This window comes from Hyla sarda, chromosome 2, assembly GCF_029499605.1.
Source record: "Hyla sarda isolate aHylSar1 chromosome 2, aHylSar1.hap1, whole genome shotgun sequence".
NCBI classification, from domain to species: Eukaryota; Metazoa; Chordata; class Amphibia; order Anura; family Hylidae; genus Hyla; species Hyla sarda.
Genome location: NC_079190.1, coordinates 63,916,121 through 63,937,022, shown reverse-complemented (window position 1 = coordinate 63,937,022; position 20,902 = coordinate 63,916,121). Strand labels below are relative to the sequence as shown.

Genomic DNA, 20,902 nt, shown 5'->3' with positions numbered 1-20,902 from the left:
TTTTATGCTGCAGATCCACTGCTGAAGGACCTCTGTATGGTGCCCTTAAAGGGGTACTCCGGTGAAAACCTTTTTTCTTTTAAATCAACTGGTGGCAGAAAGTTAAACATATTTGTTAATTACTTCTATTAAAAAATCTTAATCCTTCCAGTACTTATTAGCTGCTGAATGCTACAGAGGAAATTCCTTTCTTTTTGGAACACTGATGACATCACGAACACAGTGCTCTCTGCTGACATCTCTGTCCATTTTAGCAACCATGCATAGCAGATGTATGCTAAGGGCAGCATGGTGGCTCAGTGGTTAGCACTGCTGCCTTGCAGTGCTGGGGACTTGGGTTCAAATCCCACTAAGGACAACAATAAATAAAGCGTTATTATTATTATAATAACTTCAGCAGAGAGAACTGTGCTCGTGATGTCATCAGAGAGCATTCCAAAAAGAAAAGAATTTCCTCTGTAGTATTCAGCAGCTAATAAGTACAGGAAGGATTAAGATTTTTTAATAGAAGTAATTTACAAATCTGTTTAACTTTCTGGCACCAGTTGATTTAAAAGAAAAAAGGTTTTCACCGGAGTACCCCTTTAAATGTGCTTGCTCGGAGCGGCAATACGCCGCTCCGAGCAGACACACTGTGATGTGCGAGTCGCCGCGCATGCACGATGTACTCGCACACATCGCAGCCACTTCCCCTGCTCAATGAGCTAGGCCGAGAGCTGCCGCGATGTGCGAGTATACTGCGCATGCTCGCGGCAACTCGCACATTGCAGTGTGTCTGCTCGTAGCGGCGTATTGCCGCTCCGAGCAGGCACATAGAAAGGCAGCACATAGGAGGTCCTTCAGTGGCGTATCCGTACCCTAATACGGTTTTTCACCCTGACCAAAAAACGTGGTAGTCTATGGTTTTGGGTACGGGTAAAAAAAAAAAGGACAAAACCATATAGGATGCAAAACGGACTGAACCTGATGATGCGTTTGACATACGGTTTACAATGTTACGTCAATGCATACGGTTTTCTATACGGTTCTGTATGCAGGAACTGTATAGCAAAAACATGGTGTGCATGCACCCTTACAGAAAGCCTTGAAATTTGCCAGATTTAACAAAGTGTATTAGATAGATTGATAAACCTGGCGTGTCTGGAGACTGTCTAGTTAAATCAAATAAGCACTGTTACTTTAAAAAAGTTTTGGCATATCATAGAGACGTGTCAAATGTTTTGATCGATCAGGGTCTGAATGTTCAAAACATGCTAGAATGAGCCAGGAGAAGCATGCGGATGAGCGCTTCACTACCTGTTCGTTCTGTTCGTGACTAAGATAGTCCCATAGACTTACATTATCAGACTCTTTTGGTCACATGATTTTAAGTCACACTTCTCTTAGCTCATTCTAGTGATCAGTTGAAGTCTTTGTCCCAAGCAAGCAAAATGTTTGACATGTCTGATTGTTGGAAGCTGCGGCCAACGCTAGAATGAACCGGGAGAAGTATGTGCTAACCAGATTCTTTCCTGACTCTGTAACCGAGACAGTCTCATAATAAGTCTACGGGACCATTTTTGGTCATGCACACAGAGAATAGGGAGAGAAGCGCTCAGATGTGCGCTTCTCTCCCCGCTCGTTCTAGCAATTGCTTTGGGTGTGAACATTCTGTTACTTTAAAGGGGTACTCTGGCGCTTAGACATCTTATCCCCTATCCAAAGGATAGGGGATTAGATGCTTGATCGTGGGGGTCCCGCTGCTGGGGACCCCTGTGATCTTGCATGCAGCACTCCAATTAAAATCAGTCTCCGGAGCATGTTTTCTCCGGGTCTGATCCGCCCCTCAATGCAAGCCTATGGGAGGGGGCGTGACAGCTGTCATGCCCCCTTCCATAGGCTTGCATTGAGGGGCAGAGGCGTGACGTCACACGCCGTCTGCCCATGGACGCCGGTAATCAGACCCGGAGCGAACATGCTCCGGGGACTGATTTTAACTGGGGTGCTGTGTGCAAGAGCACGGGGGTCCCCAGCGGCTGGACCTCCGCGATCAAGCATCTTATCCCCTATCCTTTGGATAGGGGATAAGATGTCTAAGCCCTGGAGTACCCCTTTAAGACCAATTATGAGTTGCTTTTTTGCCTCTTTACCAAGGCTATAACTTTTTATAGAGGTTACACCCATTTGGTTGACCCCAGTAGAAAAATGTCTCTAAAATTCAGAATAAATTCGGTGCATTGTCTTATAGAACTAGACCCGGCTACATCAAAAAAACCTTGGATGACCATTCCCTGCAGGATAATCTCTGCCACATCATGTAGATACCGCCTTCGATGACATTACTATGTACCTGTTGTATATCATCTCATTTGTCGCCTTATTTTCCTTTTCAGTAAATGGAAAAGCAGCCACTTCCAGACATGCAGGAAAACGCCTTAATCCGAAGTATCGAGGAGGAATACAGAAAAGCATTTGTATACATTAACAAAGGTCTGAACACTGATGAAGTCGGTTACAAGGAAGAAGCTCGCAACTATTACCGGCAAGGCCAGGAGCATTTGAAAAGAGGATTAAGTGTCTCATTGCAGGGACCTCAGTGCACAGGTCCAGCCTGGGACACTGCAAGACAAATGCAAGCAAAGATGCGAGAGACATTGGAGAATGTGAATACCAGACTAAATATCTTACAGCAGAGTATGTCAGGTGCTCCTGCAAACCTTCCACCTATGGGCGCATCTGCCCCAGAGTCAACTTTATACCCATCACTGCCACCAAAACAGAGAGAAAAACCCGAGAGACCACCACTGCCAATATTACCGCCATTGCCTTCTGAGCCAGTGAATGGGGTGTCATGTATAGCGACAGACAGTGGGGCAGCCCTGAATCCCTATATAGCAGGACTTGCAGCACCCCCAGCATACACTCCTCAGGCCACAGATGGACATTACACTGTCTCATATGGCACGGAGTCTGGGGAACATTCCATAGTTGGGGATGAGTTCTATACTATGCCCACTCAGCCTCCTCCAGTGCAAAGTCTGGGAGTAGATGCCGAGGAACTCATCCTTTTACCCAGAGGAGTCCAGATTTTCTATGTGACACCAGATGGACAAGTGAGCGCCCCCTCATATCCGGGGTATCTCCGTATTATCAAGTTTATGGACACCAGCAGTGAAATGGACCAGACTCGCCCTCCGGCTTTCCTCCAGGTAAAATTATAGCTATTACATTGTACCAGACCCCGGGGAACTCTAGTGCCGATAAAGAGACTTCCGGTAATATATGTCATTGGTCAGAACCATGAGTTTACATAAAAGTCACATTTCTGTGTTATATCTCATGGATGTGCAGGCCCAGTTACAAGTTCCATATGGGACCTCTTTTGGTTCGCGTTCATGTTGATCTCTGTACACACAGCATTATGCCTACCACTGGAGGTGTAAGTCAGGAAGACTTCAGAAGGCTCAGATGTATGCCATAGTATAGCCATATAGAAGAATACATTGTACGAGATGCACAGAGCCTTATCACGTCCCCGCTCCCCAATACATAAACTTGTTTACCCTCCAATCTTTTATGAAATAGTGTATTAGGGGCATGACCCTTGTTGGAATGGGACAACCCTGAACCCAGGACCCTCCCACCTATGTGGGTTTTACATTAACAACTCTCTGTCCTTTACATCCTTATTTTACTTAATATCTCATCACTTTGCAATTCTGAGAGATTAAGGAAAGGAACATGAGGTTAAGGTTATGGATAAAGGAACACTCCAGAATATCTGATCTCTGGGGGTATTGTTTCTCCTTGCAAAGACCACCAGTTGGGTGTAGGGATTCTTACAAGCAATGGTCCCTGGTGCAAATTAGCTCCCCTCCAGAAGAAAAAGAGAAAAATGTATAAATCATAGGTCATGTTTTAAGACTCTTTAAAGGTCATACATTAAAGGGGCACTCCTGTAAAAAACACTTTTTTTTTAATTCAACAGATTTGTAAATTACTTCTATTTAAAAATATTAATCCATCCAGTACTTATCAGCTGCTGTATGCTCCAGAGGAAGTTATGTAGTTCTTTTCTGTCTGACTACAGTGCTCTCTGCTGACACCTCTGTCTGTGTCAGGAACTGTCCATAACAGGAGCAAATCCCCATAGAAAACCTCTCCTGCTCTGGACAGTTCCTGACACGGACAGAGGTGTCAGCAGAGAGCACTGTGGTCAAAGAGAAAAGAACAACTCAACTTCCTCTGTAGTATACAGCAGCTGATAAGTACTGGAAGGATTAAGTAATTTACAAATCTGTCTGGCACCAGTTGATTAGAAAAAAATTGTTTTCCATTGGAGTACCCCTTTAACGCTGGGTTTACACTGCCTAATACAGACATATTTCTATGTCTGCATTACAGCTGCAAGTCCTGGGTCAACTGTGGCTTTAATGACCTAAACCAGTGGTCTCCGAACTGTGGACCTCCAGATGTTGCGAAACTTAAATAGCTGAAGGTCCACAGTTTGGAGTTACATAGTTACATAGTTACATAGTTAGTACGGTCGAAAAAAGACATATGTCCATCAAGTTTAAACAGGGAATTAAGGGGTAGGGGTGTGGCGCGATATTGGGGAAGGGATGGGATTTTATATTTCTTCATAAGCATTAATGTTATTTTGTTCCAGGAATGTATCTAATCCTGTTTTAAAGCTGTTAATTGTTCCTGCTGTGACCAGTTCCTGAGGTAGACTGTTCCATAAATTCACAGTCCTCACGGTAAAGAAGGCGTGTCGCCCCTTTAGACTAAACCTTTTCTTCTCCAGACGGAGGCAGTGCCCCCTCGTCCTTTGGGGGGGTTTAACCTGGAACAGTTTTTCTCCATATTTTTTGTATGGGCCATTAATATACTTATATACGTTTATCATATCCCCCCTTAAACGTCTCTTCTCAAGACTAAACAATTGTAACTCCTTTAATCGCTCCTCATAGCTAAGATGTTCCATGCCCCATATTAGTTTAGTCGCGCGTCTCTGCACCCTTTCCAACTCCGCAGTGTCCCTTTTATGGACAGGTGCCCAAAACTGAACAGCATATTGGTTGGGTTTGGACTTAGATGTAACAATGTGCCTGACTTGGTAGCTACCTATAGTTGGCTTCCGGAAACAGTTCTCTTTGTCCTGGAGGAGACCCATCCACTTTGGGCACAACAATAACCATATACTGAATGGTGGGATCTGTAAATAGGTTTTGTAAGTTCAGACTATGTGTTCAGACTATATTAAGCTATCATAGTAAACCAATATAAAACAGGCTACGCCGTAGGCTTACAGTATAACACCACCGCAGCCTCTTAGTTAACTATGCATGGGTAGGATTGAGTTTCTGCCACATTCAGACTGGCACTCGACCCATATTCTGCTTGTTTACTTATATTTCAGCGAGTGTTGTGTTCCAACTTCCTACTGAAAAATCTAACATTGTCCTAACTAGTCTTTTCTGGTGGGTAGTATAAACTATAGGACCACCCTTTACTACTTAGGTTACTATTTAAAGGGGTACACTGGTGCTTAAACATCTTATCCCCTATCCCCTTAAACCTGCTATTAGGTTTAATGTGTCTTAATATGAAATATAATCCCAATATGATGTAATCTACATCTATGTGACCTGTCAACTAAAAGGGGATCTAAACTTGGACTGGAGGAGTCTAAAGATGAACCAGATTTATCAAACAGCCTGCACCTCATCTGCTGCACTTGTAGACTGTCTAGTCTAAGTTTATACTAAGAATTAGACAGTTTTAGTAAATCTAGGCCAGAGGGTTTCGAAATCTACAGTATAACTAAGGCTAATAAGGTTATGAGTGCCGATATACTATGTACTAGATACCATAAAACAGACCCATAATGTTAAATAGTGTTCTTTGTTTGGCAGGTGTGTGACTGGCTATACCCACTCATGAGTAACCAGTCTCCGGTTTTACGTTCTAATACTGGGGTGTACATGTTCCCAGACCTGATGTCGCAGCTTCCCGGCTCTTACGTGGGGGTGGTGCTCTCGGCCGAGCTCCCCCATGCTGATGTGGAGCTCTTTGAAGACCTCATGAAACAGATGTCTAACCTGAGAATTCAGGTAAGTGAGTGGATAATAAAGGGAATCGTACGGGTTTACCATACAGGTATAGGCCTCGCTTGGTTTGTGTTATAGATTAGGTATAGACATTTGTGAGACACATCGCCAGTCTTCTCTGCTTAGGATGATACAAAGATGTCAGCAACAAGCTGAATAGAATATCACATGCACTAGATCCATGGTGTGGGCTCTGCAAATGGCAAGGTTGGCACTGGAACGTAGAGGTCGTCAACATTGCAACAGTTCTACTGCACTCTTTCTGCCCTTGTTCAGCTTGTACAACTTGTAGAGTGCCCCCATAACATTGTCTCCATTCAGCCATCCCCATGTAGGGTTGCCACCAGGCCGGTATTTTGGCCACCCTGCCAGTATTTCTATATCAAAAATACCGGCCATGGAATGTTGCACCATATACTATACCAGGGTTTTCCAACCAGAGCACCTCCAGCTGTTGCAAAACTACAACTCCCAGCATGCCCGGACAGCCGTTTTGCAACAGCTGGAGGCACCCCTGGTTGGGAAACACTGACCTATACTATATACTACTATATATTGCAACATGCTGGGAGTTGTAGCTTTTGTCTTGGGCAGCTGCTGAGCCACAGGCTGTATCAGGGCATGCTGGGAGTTGTAGTTAGTAACTAACTGCAACTCCCGAATGTAATAAAAAAAGCTGTCAAAAAGTCACATCAAAACAAAAATGTACAACTTGTACAAGGGCACGGAGAGTGCCCCCATAACATTGTTTCCATTAAGCCATCCCCATGTAGGGTTGCCACCTGGCCGGTATTTTGGTCACCCTGCCAGTATTTCTATATCAAAAATACCAGCCATGGAATGTTGCACCATATACTATACCAGGGTTTTCCAACCAGTGTGCCTCCAGCTGTTGCAAAACTACAATTCCCAGCATGCCCGGACAGCCAACGGCTGTCCGGGCATGCTGGGAGTTGTAGTTTTGCAACAGCTGGAGGCACCCCTGGTTGGGAAACACTGACCTATACTATATACTACTATATAGTCCAACATGCTGGGAGTTGTAGATTTCATTTGGGGCAGCTGCTGAGCCACAGGCTGTATCAGGGCATGCTGGGAGTTGTAGTTAGTAACTAACTGCAACTCCCGAATGTAATTAAAAAAAAAAGCTGTCAAAAAGTCACATCAAAACAAAAATGGTACTGTTAAAAACTGCAAATCGGGGCGTAAAGGATGAGCCCTCATACCCGTATAAGGAGAAATAAAAAATGTTATAGGGGTCAGAATAGCACAAAATATCTCCCCGCATATGTGTATCCTGTGATGTCACGCATATATAATTAATTATGCAAATTAGCATGGCTAATTGTATTTTTGTGCAAGAAAGGTGGCAACCCTATCCCCATGACAAGTAATACAATTTTTTTTTAAAAGCATTGCGTCTCTTGGGCAGTATCTTACACGATGATGCATATAGGCAGCCGCTGTCATGTAGCTTCATCAGTGCTGATCCCTATCAGGAGAGAAGAGTATTATTCATCCAAATACACATTCCTTATCTTAGTCTTATATGATTCTTCACTTACTGCCATTACACCTAAGTGCTCTGTGAATTAAGTACATCCGGTGCCTAATCCACATTTCAATGGGATTTGTTAAAGGGATGGTGACCATTTCAGATCTTTATTTTAGATCTTTGTTATATACATGGCAAATAAAGTATTGCTTGTTGTCTGTAAGTGGCCAGATACATCCTATCTGGACAGTGTCCATTGCCTTTGTGCTCAGGTTATACAATAGGCCTGGAATCCAATCTGGTACAAGAGCACAATTATATGTTCTGCAAAAACACAAGTCACTCAAAGTCCCCTTATTTTCTTGATTTTAGAAATGACAAGCAGAGGAAAAGCAACAATAACTCTCTCGTCCTCATATCTCGTCCACATATCCCAACCCCCATATCCCAACCCCATAACCTGTCTTCCCAAACCTGTCTCTCTCCTGTTGCAAACCTACCACTCCCATCATGCCCGATAGTGTAGGAAGAGAAGGGATTCAGTTGTGTGGTATTTTGCCAAATGATGTGCTATTGTCTTCCCCTATGCTTATGCAGTAGATATAGACATATATTTATATATCAATGCTGGGAGAAACAGAGACCGGCCGCTGCCGCTCCAGACACAGATATCCTAGCTTCACAAATTTCAACAGCAGTAGGACGCACTACCGGACCCACTGTAGACAAATCTTCCCGTGCTCACCCTCTAACGAAGAGGCAGTTCATGCAATGCAATAGAAAAAAATAGAGGGAGCACTCACTGCGTAGGGATTATCTCAAGTGGTATTTTTATTCTTTAAGGGGGTTCTCCACTGCCCTGCCTTCCGGAGCTCCGCTCGCAGCGTCCGGAAGTTTATTACTCCGAACGCTGTGTGCGGGCTCCCGTGTTCGAGGCCGCCCCCTCGTGATGTCACGCCCGCCCGTCACGAGCGGGTAGGCGTGACGTCACGAGGGGGTGGGCGTGATGTCACGCCTGCCCCCTCAACGAAAGTCTATGGGAAGGGGGCGCGACAGCAGTCGCGCCCCCTTCCCATAGACTTTTGTTGAGGGGGAGCGGGCGTGACGTCACGAGGGGGCGGCCTCGAACACGGAAGCTGGAAGGCGGGGCAGGGGAGAACCCCTTTAACATCTGTGCTGTGCGTGTATATCTTGGAGCGGGTCGCCAGGAGCCCACGAGCAAGAGTGGTGAACAGCTGCTTTCACACTGATCAAACAGTGCTTCTTCTGACCAACCCCTTCCGTCACCTGAGCGCCGGTAGATACACCTTCCTCCTAAAAGAAGCACTGCTTGATCAGTGCCAAAGCAGCTGTTCACCACTCTTGCTCGTTGGGCTCCTGGCGTCCCGCTCCATGATGTACACGCACCGCACCAATGTTAAAGAATAAAAATACCACTTGAGATCATCCCTACGCAGTGAGTGCTCCCTCTATTCTTCTTTTCTATTGCATATATTTCTATATACTTACATTTTGTCACCCCATAGAATAGAATGGCATGCATTGCAGAGTGCTATATACATGACCTACCTAGAGACACTGTGCAACATATGCTGTCCATACACTGGTACCCAAGATGTCCGCTGGGGCTAAAACAAAAAAAATTGCAGTGTGCCTACGACAAAGATCTTTTAAAGTTACACGGAGAGAACGGCTGTAATGTCTCATCTTGACATTTTACTGAATAATGTGTTATTGTCTCTGCTATTCCAGCCTAGTGAAGCATCAGACGAAGTCATAGACTTGACTCAAAGAATCCATGTGGTTACTATACCTGAACCAGAGCCGACACCAATAGAAAAGGATGCCTTACCTCCATGGAGTGAGAAAGTGGCCCAGGGAATTCTCCAAGGTATAGATAAGAGGATAGTTATTGTGGATACATGTCATAATCAGGTTTTTCATGTAAAAAAAAAACAAAATAAATGAACATCTGAAAGAATTTTAGTATAATTGTTATGGAATGGATTAAAATCCTACAGAAATAAAATCTCAAGAGATAAAGCCTCCTGAACAGAATTCCACTATTAAAGGGGTACTCTGACATAAGGGGAAAAAATGATTACCTATCTTCCCCAGTTCTAAAATCACAAATAAATCTATTTACTTTAGTGGTCTTAGTCCTGTACTTCCTGGTTGAGCAGTGGCTCAGTACTTTAATTCCCATAATGCATTGCTTTCCCTCAGCTCTTCATCACAGCCCTTCCACTCTGCCTACTACCTTTTCACAGTACTCCTGCCAATTCCCTGCCTAGAGCTGTTGCAGAACATCTTATTTCACAGCAAACTATCTATTGCTCAGTAAGTAAAGTTGCAACAGCTGTATTCATTCCCTGGCTGCTCCTCTACCTGTGGCATTTTTAAGCACATGCAGCATGCTGTAAACATACATCATTCTTCCTAGGTGTCTCAATAAAGATTTATATATGTGTATATCACAGGGAGATGGTGAGGTAGACTGTAGGTGCTGGTCAGAGGTGATTACTTCACTCGGGGCGAAGCTAGAGCTCAGAGACCAGATTCAGCCACGTCTTCGGAGACAGAGGATGGTGCGTTGTCATTTGGAGAGAGGGAGGAGCAGGGGAGCTTCTAAGACATCGCCACACTGATAATGAGAGCACTACACAACTTTTTGTCAGGGGTAAATCACACAAAAAAGCACTTAGGCCAGTACAATTTGTGATAACTTTATATTAGTAAGTTATATATCTTGGGGTGATCGTCTTGTTTAAATACACATTACTGAAACCGCAATACACCTTTAAAAACTTAAAAAGTACCTGTCAAATAAACTGTTCTAAACTAACTCAGACTTTGTTCCCTAACTACTCCTAACATTCCTCCCACCCCTAAAAAAAATTCAGAGCTTTAAAAAGTTCTGTATCTTATGTTTATTCTTGCTCACATGTGCAATCTTCCAGCAGGAGAAAGTGGGCCTTTCCCAGCAGGCATGACCTCACTGAAGCCTGCTGGGGGACCACTTCTGCCCTCACATGGTTGCAGTGCTGTGATGAATAGAAGACCTCAGGATATGTGCAGCTTTCAGTGAGGCTCTAGTCATGTTTCAGTGAGGCTCTGTGCAGCTGTCAATCAAGCTCAGTGCAGAGAAGCACTTCTTGAGTTTGGTCTCCTGCTGGGAGGAGACCAAACTCACTGTATTATTTGAGGCAGGGAACAGAACAGAGCCACCTAGTGGCCGATTTTCCTATTACATTTTAAACATATTTATTGATTATTTTCAAAGCAAGTGAATGGGAAAGTGTCTGCTAATTACACAAGGAACACTATATTAAAAGTTTTATTTGGTGACAGGTACTCTTTAAGTCTAAAAAATCTTTATTCTTTACATAGATTCCTCACAAATGTCTTATGGTCTAATGTTGCCCCAGCTTTCCAAATTGAAGAGTTCTCTAATCTACACAGCACATTAGGGCAGCAATTCTCAAGTATGAGGGGCATTCAAAAAGTTTCCACGCTTTTTTAAACTTATTTATTTCAAAACAAATGAAATCATGATAGAACCAGTCCTCACAAGGGTATACTTGGCACTGCTACTTCCCAAATAGATATATAGCTGTGCTCCTCTGGCTAATGGACCATTCCTGTGCTCACGTATAAGATATATCCAATGCAGATAAACAGAAGAATGGAGCACTCACCCAGTCTTGGCGTGTGGTAAAATTGCTTTATTGTATCACGACATGCTTAGCATTCCATATTATGAAATCATGATAGAATTATGGCGGCCACTGGGTGTTAGTAGGACGTACCTTGAACACTTTGTGACGTCAGGGCACCGTTTATCTGAACCATGGTCCGAAGGTGGGAAGCAGTCTTCCTGGGCCAGACACGATAAATCAATAAACACACCGATGTATGGTTATGGTTAACTGATTTTACTGAGCTTGTGAAGTTGGTATAACACAAACAGCTGGTCTTAGTATGAGAGTGCAGCGTACCCCTTGCGAGCCTTGCTGTCGTTCTCAGACTTGTGGTGCTTTTCACTGGACGGAATTGTAGGATTTGAGGTTCTGGTAGCTAGGGTCCTTCCAAGGCACTGTAACTGATTCTGCAGGGACCTGTAGTTCTCCCGCAAGTGACACTTGTAGGATGACCAGGGATAAAACTGAAGTAGGCCACAGCTTAGGAAACACAACACCGCACAAACCTGAGCTTAGGCTGGGTTCACATTACGTTTTTACCAATATGGGACCGCATACAGCTGGGGGGAGCTAAAACCTTGCGCTCCCGTATCCCTGCCGTATGCCGACCATATGTAATTCATTTCAATGAGCCGACTCCAGTCGGCTCATTTTTGCCCTGTATGCGGTTTTCCCACCGCACCTAAAACCGTAGTCGACCACTGTTTGAGGTCCGGTGGAAAAGCGCATACGGGGCAAAAATGAGCCAACCGGAGTCAGTGTTTCACTCTGGTCGACTCATTGAAATGAATTACATACGGGCGGCATACGGCAGGGATACGGGAGCGCAAGGTTTTATCTCCCTCCAGCTGTATGCCGTCCCGTATTGGTAAAAACATCCAGCCTTAGCTGTGCACAGGAGTACACGCTGGGGTGGACTAACTGCGTACTAACTCCTCCCCTGTACCTCACTATACAGAAGGAGCTTTTGGGGTCTTATTGGCTCACATGGTCACATGTGGGTTGCTGCTCACAAATTTTAAAGGCACAGTGATAGATTAAACTTACATACATAATATATTTTTCTTAAATTAATTTGATTATTTTATCTTATATTACATTCTAGACATTATTTATACTATAAAGGAACTCCAGTGGGCCCAACACTATAGGCTGCCAGGCTGCCCGAGTGAGTCCTCAACCACGGGACAGCCACAGCACAGAATCTGTCGGCAGATAAGAACTATACGGCCCATCTAGTTTGCTCAACATAGTCACCCTACTTTGCGATGCAAGTCACATGACCGATTACTACTCCTTCCACCTTCTCTGTTTAAACTAAATATAAAAGTGTGGAAAACTTTTTCAATGTTCCTCATATTCATCAATGCAAGTAATAAAGGGCATTAAGAAAAAAAAAGTCAAAAGTTATTGGGTTACTCAAGTGATGTAGCATAATGTCCTCAACATGTTGCCCATCGTGAGTCACATTACACATTAAAGGGGTATTCCAGGAAAAAAACTTTTTTTATAGATCAACTGGCTCCAGAAAGTTAAACAGATTTGTAAATTACTTCTATAAAAAAATCTTAATCCTTTCAGTACTTATGAGCTTCTGAAGTTAAGGTTGTTTTTTTCTGTCTAAGTCCTCTCTGATGACACGTGTCTCAGGAAACGCCCAGTTTAGAAGCAAATCCCCATAGCAAACCTCTTCTAAACTGGGCGTTTCCCGAGACAGGTGTCATCAGAGAGCACTTAGACAGAAAAGAACAACCTTAACTTCAGAAGCTCATAAGTACTGAAAGGATTAAGATTTTTTTAATAGAAGTAATTTACAAATCTGTTTAACTTTCTGGAGCCAGTTGATATATATAAAAAAAGTTTTTTTTCCTGGATAACCCCTTTAAGGAGAGGTGTAGTAAACATGGAGAAACAAAAACATGCATTTGCAGACAAATATTTCATTGTGAAATTGGACACACTAGTATTACACCAAATTATCTTTCTATAATGATTATGTCTGCAATATGGTCACTATAATTGTCCTAATACAGCTAGTGCATATGTTCATACCTGGCCACACACTGTAGAATACATGCAGGAAATGGCTCGAACACAGCAACTAGATGACTATGTTCGGGGCATTCAATTTAATAGGCCAACTTGCAGTGTGCCATGTTAAAGGGGTACTCCAGCCCTAAGACTTCTTATCCCCTATTCAAAGGATAGGGGATAAGATGTCTGATCGCGGGGGTCCCGCCGCTGGGGACCCCTGCTATCTCGCATGCAGCACCCACCTCTGGGAGCTGCATGCAGCGCTGCAGCCTCGGAGTCTGCTGGGTCACAACTACGGGGCCGGAGTATCGTGACGTCATGACTCCGCCCCCATGTGACATCACACCCCGCAATGCAAGTCTATGGGAGGGGGCGTGACACGGCGGGACTCCCGCAATCAGACATGTTATCCCCTATCCTTTGGATAGGGGATAAGATGTATTAGGGCCGGAGTACCCCTTTAAATGTTGACATACGCTTTTGACCAGGATGCCAATGCATACCTACTGTATGATGGACTTGATTAACACAGTGTGAACCAAGCCTTATATGGCTGAACTACAATTATTATAGCTTTTAACTGCTTTTACTGATGCTGTTAATTTTTTTTTTTATTTCTTTATTACCGTATTTAAAATTTTCTTTTGTTCCTCTAGGAGCTTCTTGGCTGAGTTGGGGTCTGGTGAAAGGAGCAGAGTTTACTGAAAAAGCCATTCACAAAGGCGCCACCAAAATAAGAGAACATATACAGCCTGAGGATAAACCTCTAGAGGTCAACCCCACAGTGGCCAAAGGACTTCACGTAGCCAAGCAAGCCACCGGTGGGGCAGTCAAAGTCAGTCAGTTCTTAGGTAAAGATATATACCCAGATGTACTATTTTCTTTCCATTGGCCCTGTTTGCTGGATAATGTGTGGTAAAATGTAATATGGGAAGAATATTTATACTATTTATATGGACAGTAAGGGCTTATTCACACTACGGAACTCCAAGCAGAACCCACAAGATATCAGTGGGTTTTCCTATGTTGTGTTCACAACTTTAGAACTTCCAACATGGATTTAAAGTCCGGTGGAAGATTTAACATGTTCAATCTTCCACCAGAATCTGCCAGTAATAGCCAATAAGTTAATGAAAGTTCGAATTTCGGCACTTATTTCGATGTCAAATTCCATGCAAAAGAAAGCACCAATCCAGTCTTGTTTCTACTCCAATTATATGGAGCAGAAAGGGCACGGACATTTTCCTTGCTGGATTTCGTATTGTGAATGGCCCTATCTAACATGGTAAACCCCTTGTTGGTATGTGGAACCTAGGTAATAGAGGTTATAGGTAAATTCCTCCATGGCAGAGAGGTCACTTGGTAAAAGTCAGGTCTGCTGTGTAGGCTTCACTTGAAAGATACCTTATATCCCTTGTTCTATAACCATGACTATTTGGGTTTTTCTCATTCTAGTGGATGGGGTCTGTGCTATTGCAAGTTGTGTTGGGAGAGAGCTGGGTCCACATGTGAAGAAACATGGCAGCAAACTTCTTCCTGAATCTCTGAAGAAAGACAAGGATGGAAAATCTCCATTGGATGGTGCCATGGTGGTGGCAGCCAGTGGAGTACAAGGTATTTATAGTGGATATAAAGACATTATTTGTGCTTTTGTTAAAGGAGTACTCCAGAAAAGTATAATTTATTCCCTATTCTAAGAGCTGTAAAAAGAAAAGAGTTGTGTCGACCACCACACAAAGCAGTGGCCGACACTCCCCCTACATGCACCTCTATGGGAGGGCCAGAGTGCTGCACTCAGTATCTCCGGTTCTCCCATAGAGCTGCATGGAGGGGGCATGTCGGCCCAGCTTTATGCAGTGATCAGAATGCCCCATTCAGGAGAGCTGGGGCACCTTGCAGGGGCCCCAGTGGTCGGACCCCCGCAATCTGGTATTTATCCCCTATCTTTAGCATATTACACCTTTCATCTCTATTAAATGGAAAAAAACCTTTGTTGTGTTTTATTCTAAGGATTTGCAACAGTTTGGCAAGGCCTGGAGTATGCGGGGAAGAACATCACAAAAAGTGTCGCCACAGAGACTGTGCACACTGTAAAATACAAGTAGGTCTCACTATCCTTTGCCATAGTATAATGGAGATAATGAATGCAATGGGTATTTTTGTACAATGTACACAGATTCATCTTATGTCTTTAGTTGGCAAAGTCGACAATACACTTTAGATAGCTGTCGGCTCAATGCTCATTCAGACAGAAGCCTTCCTCCGCCATCCCTGGACAGGGGACAGTCAAGTAAGGAGTCTAAAACAAATTTTGATTTTCACAGTTTGCTGCTTCAGTGTTTTTAGATCTTTTAGTCAGATGTTTCTATGATCACAACTAGAAGCAAAGTATCAAGTTTGTGCAAAGACTCAATATTTGCAGTGTTAACCCTTCTTTTACTTCTGCAATGTGCCCTGGTCTGCTGGATATCAGCTTTTGGGCCAAATCCTGTCTGATAACAACCCATTTTTTACTTCATGAATGCTTGAAGCTTATCCCAATTTCTGTGTTTATGTTTCTCCAGATGCTTTTTGAGGACTGACCACAAGTTCTCAATGGCATTGAGATCTGGGGAGTTCCCTGACAATAAACCCAAAATTTAAATATTTTGTTCACAGAGCCACTAAGTTATTCTGTAATAGTTTTTACTAGTGCTGTTTATGCTGTTTGGGCCATTAGTAAAGCAAACATCAGACAGGGCAGCATAGCCTGGTGACAGGTCCGCTTCAATACAGTGATCCCTCAAGTTACAATATCAATTGGTTTCAGGATGACCATTGTATGTTGAGACCATAACTCTATGGAAACCTGGTAATTGGTTCTGAAGCCACCAAAATATCATCCAAAAATAGGCAAAAGTGAGGATTAAAGAAAAATAAGTAGATACCTAATATAGATAAAGCAAATCCTTACATATAAAAGATCTGCTGGGAGCTGTAAATCACTGTCTATGTAGAGGACAGGAACTTCTTCAGGGTCCTGTACAGAACACACAATGTCCTAAAAAAGTAAAATGGAGCCGCCCTCACCTGGTGTCCAAAGGAGCAGCTAACCCTGGCACAGGTAAGAGTAGTACAGAACATGTAATACCTCCCTGCACTGTAGGGGGCTCTACCAGACACCAGTCAGTGCATACACTTCAGTAATACAGAGATTTTACCAGTGAATGCCCATTCTGATTGGTCAGTTCTTCCAGACATTGACCTGTTTCGCAGATTTGGACTGTCTGTAGCATTGTATGTTGAAAATATTGTAACATGAGGCCATTTTAAAGGGGTATTCCAGGCCAAAACTTTTTTTATATATCAACTGGCTCCAGAAAGATTTGTAAATTACTTCTATTAAAAAATCTTAATCCTTCCAATAGTTATTAGCTTCTGAAGTTGAGTTGTTGTTTTCTGTCTAACTGCTCTCTGATGACTCACATCCCGGGAGCTGTGCAGTTCCTATGGGGATATTCTCCCATCATGCACAGCTCCCGGGACGTGACATCATCATTGAGCAGTTAGACAGAAAACTTCAGAAGCTAATAACTATTGGAAGGATTAAGATTTTTTTAATAGAAGTAATTTACAAATCTGTTTAACTTTCCAGAGCCAGTTGAGATATATATATATATATATATATATATATATATATATATATATATATATAATATAATATAATATAATATATATAAGGTTTTGCCTGGAATACCCCTTTATTTTTAGGGACCGCTGTACAGTAGTTGTAAATCTAAAATGATCCAAAAGTTTTGAGATTTTTTTTCATGAGGAATAAACAAATATGAATCTAATATGCATTATCATTATCTATAAGTGTAACAAGATGAATGTTTCTGTTTTTAGATACTGGGGCTTCACAATGGATGAACCTCCGGCTACGAAACCTTAAGTGAATATTAATTATTGTCCAATGTCCTTATTCTCTATTTTAATCATTGGGTCAATTGTTGACTTTTTTACAAATTCATGAATTATTTCATTCATTTCTACTTCTTAACCCAACGTGTTTAAGGGTATCGGGGAGATTTATCAAAACCTGTGCAGAGGAAAAGTTGCCCAGCTGCCCATAGCAACCAATCAGATTGCATGTTTTATTTTTAACAAGGCCTCTGAAAAATGAAAGAAGCGATCTGATTGGTTACTATGGGCAACTGGTCAACTTTTCCCTCTGCACAGGTTTTTATAAATCTCCCTCAAATTGTTTCTACTTCTGCCCTGAGAACATTAAATGGGCACTGACACTTAAAAAAAAACCTTTTGCCCTAGAGACATGTCAGTTTTGATTGGTCGGGGTCTCATTGCTGAAACCCTACCGATCAGGAGAACGAGTGGGGAGAGTTGTGCTGTGGCGTTGTTTACTCCCTCACTCATATTGATCTTTGTCTCCCTGTTTTATTATACACTGCTCAAAAAAATAAAGGGAACACTAAGATAACACATCCTAGATCTGAATGAATGAACTAATCGTATGAAATACTTTCGTCTTTACAAAGTTGAATGTGCTGACAACAAAATCACACAAAAATTATCAATGGAAATCAAATTTATCAACCCATGGAGGTCTGGATATGGAGTCATACTCAAAATCAAAGTGGAAAACCACACTACAGGCTGATCCAACTTTGATGTAATGTCCTTAAAACAAGTCACAATGAGGCTTAGTAGTGTGTGTGGCCTCCACGTGCCCGTATGACCTCCCTACAATGCCTGGGCATGCTCCTGATGAGGTGGCGGATGGTCTCCTGAGGGATGTCCTCCCAGACCTGGACTAAAGCATCCGCCAACTCCTGGACAGTCTGTGGTGCAACGTGGCGTTGGTGGATGGAGCGAGACATGATGTCCCAGATGTACTCAATCGGATTCAGGTCTGGGGAATAGGAGGGCCAGTCCATAGCATCAATGCCTTCCTCTTGTAGGAACTGCTGACACACTCCAGCCACATAAGGTCTAGCATTGTCTTGCTTTAGGAGGATCCCAGGGCCAACCGCACCAGCATATGGTCTCACAAGGGGTCTGAGGATCTCCTCTCGGTACCTAATGGCAGTCAGGCTACCTCTTGCAAGCACATGGAGGGCTGTGCGGACCCCCAAAGAAATGCCACCCCACACCATTACTGACCCACCGCCAAACCGGTCATGCTGGAGGATGTTGCAGGCAGCAGAACGTTCTCCACGGCGCCTCCAGACTCTCACGTCTGCCACATGTGCTCAGTATGAACCTGCTTTCATCTGTGAAGAGCACAGGGCGCCAGTGGCGAATTTGCCAATCTTGGTGTTCTCTGGCAAATGCCAAACATCCTGCACGGTGTTGGGCTGTAAGCACAACCCCCACCTGTGGATGTTGGGCCCTCATACCATCCTCATGAAGTCTGTTTCTGACTGTTTGAGTAGACACATGCACATTTGTGGCCTGCTGGAGGTCATTTTGCAGGGCTCTGGCAGTGCTCCTCCTTGCACAAAGGCAGAGGTAGCGGTCCTGCTGCTGGGTTGTTGCCCTCCTACGGCCTCCTCCACATGTCCTGATGTACTGGCCTGTCTCCTGGTAGCACCTCCATGCTCTGGACACTACACTGACAGACACAGCAAACCTTCTTGCCACAGCTCGCATTGATGTGCCATCCTGGATGAGCTGCACTACCTGAGCCACTTGTGTGGGTTGTAGACTCTGTCTCATGCTACCACTAGAGTGAAAGCACCGCCAGCATTCAAAAGTGACCAAAACATCAGCCAGGAAGCATAGGAACTGAGAAGTGTTCTGTGGTCACCACCTGCAGAACCACTCCTTTTTTGGAGTTGTCTTGCTAATTGCCTATAATTTCCACCTGTTGTCTGTTCCATTTGCACAACAGCATGTGAAATTGATTGTCAATCAGTGTTGCTTCCTGAGTGGACAGTGTGATTTCACAGAAGTGTGATTGACTTGGAGTTGCATTGTGTTGTTTAAGTGTTCCCTTTATTTTTTTGAGCATTGTACGTCTATGGAGCAGTGAGACAAAGATCGCTATGAGCCAGGTAGTGAGGGACACTACTGCACACTTCTTCACACTTGTTCTCTTGATAGTTGGGGGTCTCCTCACTGAGAGCCAACTGATCAAAACCTTTGACATGTCTCCTAGACAGTGTTTCCCAATCAGTGTGCCTCCAGCTGTTGCAAAACTACAACTCAGTCTTTGGCCGTCCAGGCATGCTGAAAGTTGCAGTTTTGCAACAGCTGGAGGCACCCTGGTTGGGAAACACTCTCCAAGAGACATATCAAAGGGATTTAAAAGTGACAGTGATACTTTAAAGATCTCTGCTAGCCGTCAGTGGGTGAGATTGTTTTTACATATTTAATTACTTCCATAGGACCCATATGAATCTTATTTTTCCCCTTGCTGAGGGTTTGCTGCAGTGTCATCCACTTTTGACTCTCCTCCATGAGACAAATACTTCAGCAACATTTCTGTTCTGCCCCCGTAGATTCTATGTACCACTGTAGGCAATGTGCTGTATATGCATGGAGGCCAAGCTGTTTAGCTCAAGAGGATTATTCCCTCTATATAAGAATTAGATCTGTACAGATTTTCAGTCTCTTAATTTTATTAAAGTTTGTTTCCATTCACTGACAGCAAAAAATGAGATCTGTGAATGTTGGCTCTTTCCAGAACGTTCTTTTCTTGTAGTTAGTGCTAAGGCATTGGCTGGTGGTTGGTAACTGGGTATATCAAGCATGACATACAGTATGTGCCTTTAATGGTTCTATTCATTCTGTTGATTTCAGGTAATTTGGGCAAATGGCTGATCTTATAATCATTGAATAATGACACAATCCAGAATTGTTTATATCTGTTCACAAAAGTGCAAGTGATCTGCCAGGCAGTGCAGTACCTAAACAGATACTGATCCCCAATACTTCCCCACTTTGCTGATCATACTCAAATATCTATTTTAACCCCTTCAGGACCAAGCCCATTTTGGCCTTAAGGACCAGAGCGTTTTTTGCACATCTGACCACTGTCACTTTAAACATTAATAACTCTGGAATGCTTTTAGTTATCATTCTTATTCCGAGATTGTTTTTTCGTGACATATTCTACTTTAACGTAGTGGTAACATTTTTTGGTAACTTGCATCCTTTCCTTGTGAAAAATCCTAAAATTTGATGAAAAATTTGAAAATTTTGCATTTTTCTAACTTTGAAGCACTCTGCTTGTAAGGAAAATGTATATTACAAATAAAAAAAAAATTTATTCACATATACAATATGTCTACTTTATGTTTGCATCATAAAAGTGACGAGTTTTTACTTTTGGAAGACACCAGAGGGCTTCAAAGTTCAGCAGCAATTTTCCAATTTTTCACAAAATTTTCAAACTCACTATTTTTCAGGGACCAGTTCAGGTTTGAAGTGGATTTGAAGGGTCTTCTTATTAGAAATACCCCACAAAAGACCCCATTATAAAAACTGCACCCCCCAAAGTATTCAAAATGACATTCAGTCATCATTTTAACCCTTTAGGTGTTTCACAGGAATAGAAGCAAAGTGAAGGAGAAAAT

General features: G+C 43.1%; 1 protein-coding gene across 4 annotated transcripts in view; it reads left to right on the top strand.

Moving 5' to 3' along the window:
• SPART (spartin) overlaps positions 1-20,902 on the top strand; it is an 89,088-nt gene that overhangs the window by 61,654 nt on the left and 6,532 nt on the right. For all 4 annotated transcript variants that reach the window (XM_056561933.1, XM_056561931.1, XM_056561930.1 and 1 more), the window contains exons 2-7: positions 2,373-3,188; positions 5,898-6,095; positions 9,340-9,478; positions 13,979-14,173; positions 14,778-14,936; positions 15,333-15,423. In XM_056561933.1, the coding sequence (XP_056417908.1) occupies positions 2,376-3,188; positions 5,898-6,095; positions 9,340-9,478; positions 13,979-14,173; positions 14,778-14,936; positions 15,333-15,423 (1,595 nt within the window). In that variant the 5' untranslated portion in view covers positions 2,373-2,375. The remainder of the gene's footprint in view (positions 1-2,372; positions 3,189-5,897; positions 6,096-9,339; positions 9,479-13,978; positions 14,174-14,777; positions 14,937-15,332; positions 15,424-20,902) is intronic.